This window comes from Condylura cristata, unplaced genomic scaffold (assembly GCF_000260355.1).
Source record: "Condylura cristata isolate star-nosed mole 26May11 unplaced genomic scaffold, ConCri1.0 scaffold00032, whole genome shotgun sequence".
Classification (NCBI taxonomy): domain Eukaryota; kingdom Metazoa; phylum Chordata; class Mammalia; order Eulipotyphla; family Talpidae; genus Condylura; species Condylura cristata.
Window position 1 is genome coordinate 20,515,624 of NW_004567133.1, and position 526 is coordinate 20,516,149.

General features: G+C 73.4%; 1 protein-coding gene across 1 annotated transcript in view; it reads left to right on the forward strand.

Moving 5' to 3' along the window:
* The first annotated feature begins 256 nt into the window (after positions 1–256).
* TEKT4 (tektin 4) overlaps positions 257–526 on the forward strand; it is a 14,849-nt gene continuing 14,579 nt past the window's right edge. Inside the window, exon 1 of the mRNA XM_012731707.1 lies at positions 257–521. Coding sequence (XP_012587161.1) covers positions 275–521 — 247 coding nt within the window. The 5' untranslated portion in view covers positions 257–274. The remainder of the gene's footprint in view (positions 522–526) is intronic.

Genomic DNA, 526 nt, shown 5'->3' on the forward strand with positions numbered 1-526 from the left:
CAGTGAGGCCACCCACCAAGCATCGAGCCTCTGGGGCCAGAGAGGCCCGGCCGGCTGGCCCAGAACCGCCGCTGAGCCTGTTCTGCTGGACACGAGCCTCTGGCTGGGCGGCCTGGCCCTTTAAGAGAGCAGGTGGGGGGCAGCCGTTGCCCAGCAACGGGGTGTGTGTACCTGTCTGGTCTCCCGCCACAGCATGGCCAGCTGTGGGGATCCGCCGGCCGGCTCGGCCCTGTGCCTGGCGCCAGGGGCGCCTCCCCCCTGCCCCGTGGGCACCATGGTGCCGCCGGACGTGCTGCTGACCAAGCCGCCCGCCCCGCAGACGGTGCCCGCTCACGAGCTGCCCCGCAAGGAGCACGAGGTGGCCCGCAACACGGGCGCCCACACGTCCGCCGGCCTGGCCACCGCCGGCTTCCGCACGGCCAAGTACCTGGAGGACGAGTGGTGCCAGGGCTGCTACGCCCGCTACTACCAGGCCTTCGCCGACCGCGACGGGTCCGAGCGGCTGCGCCACGAGAGCGGGCGCCTG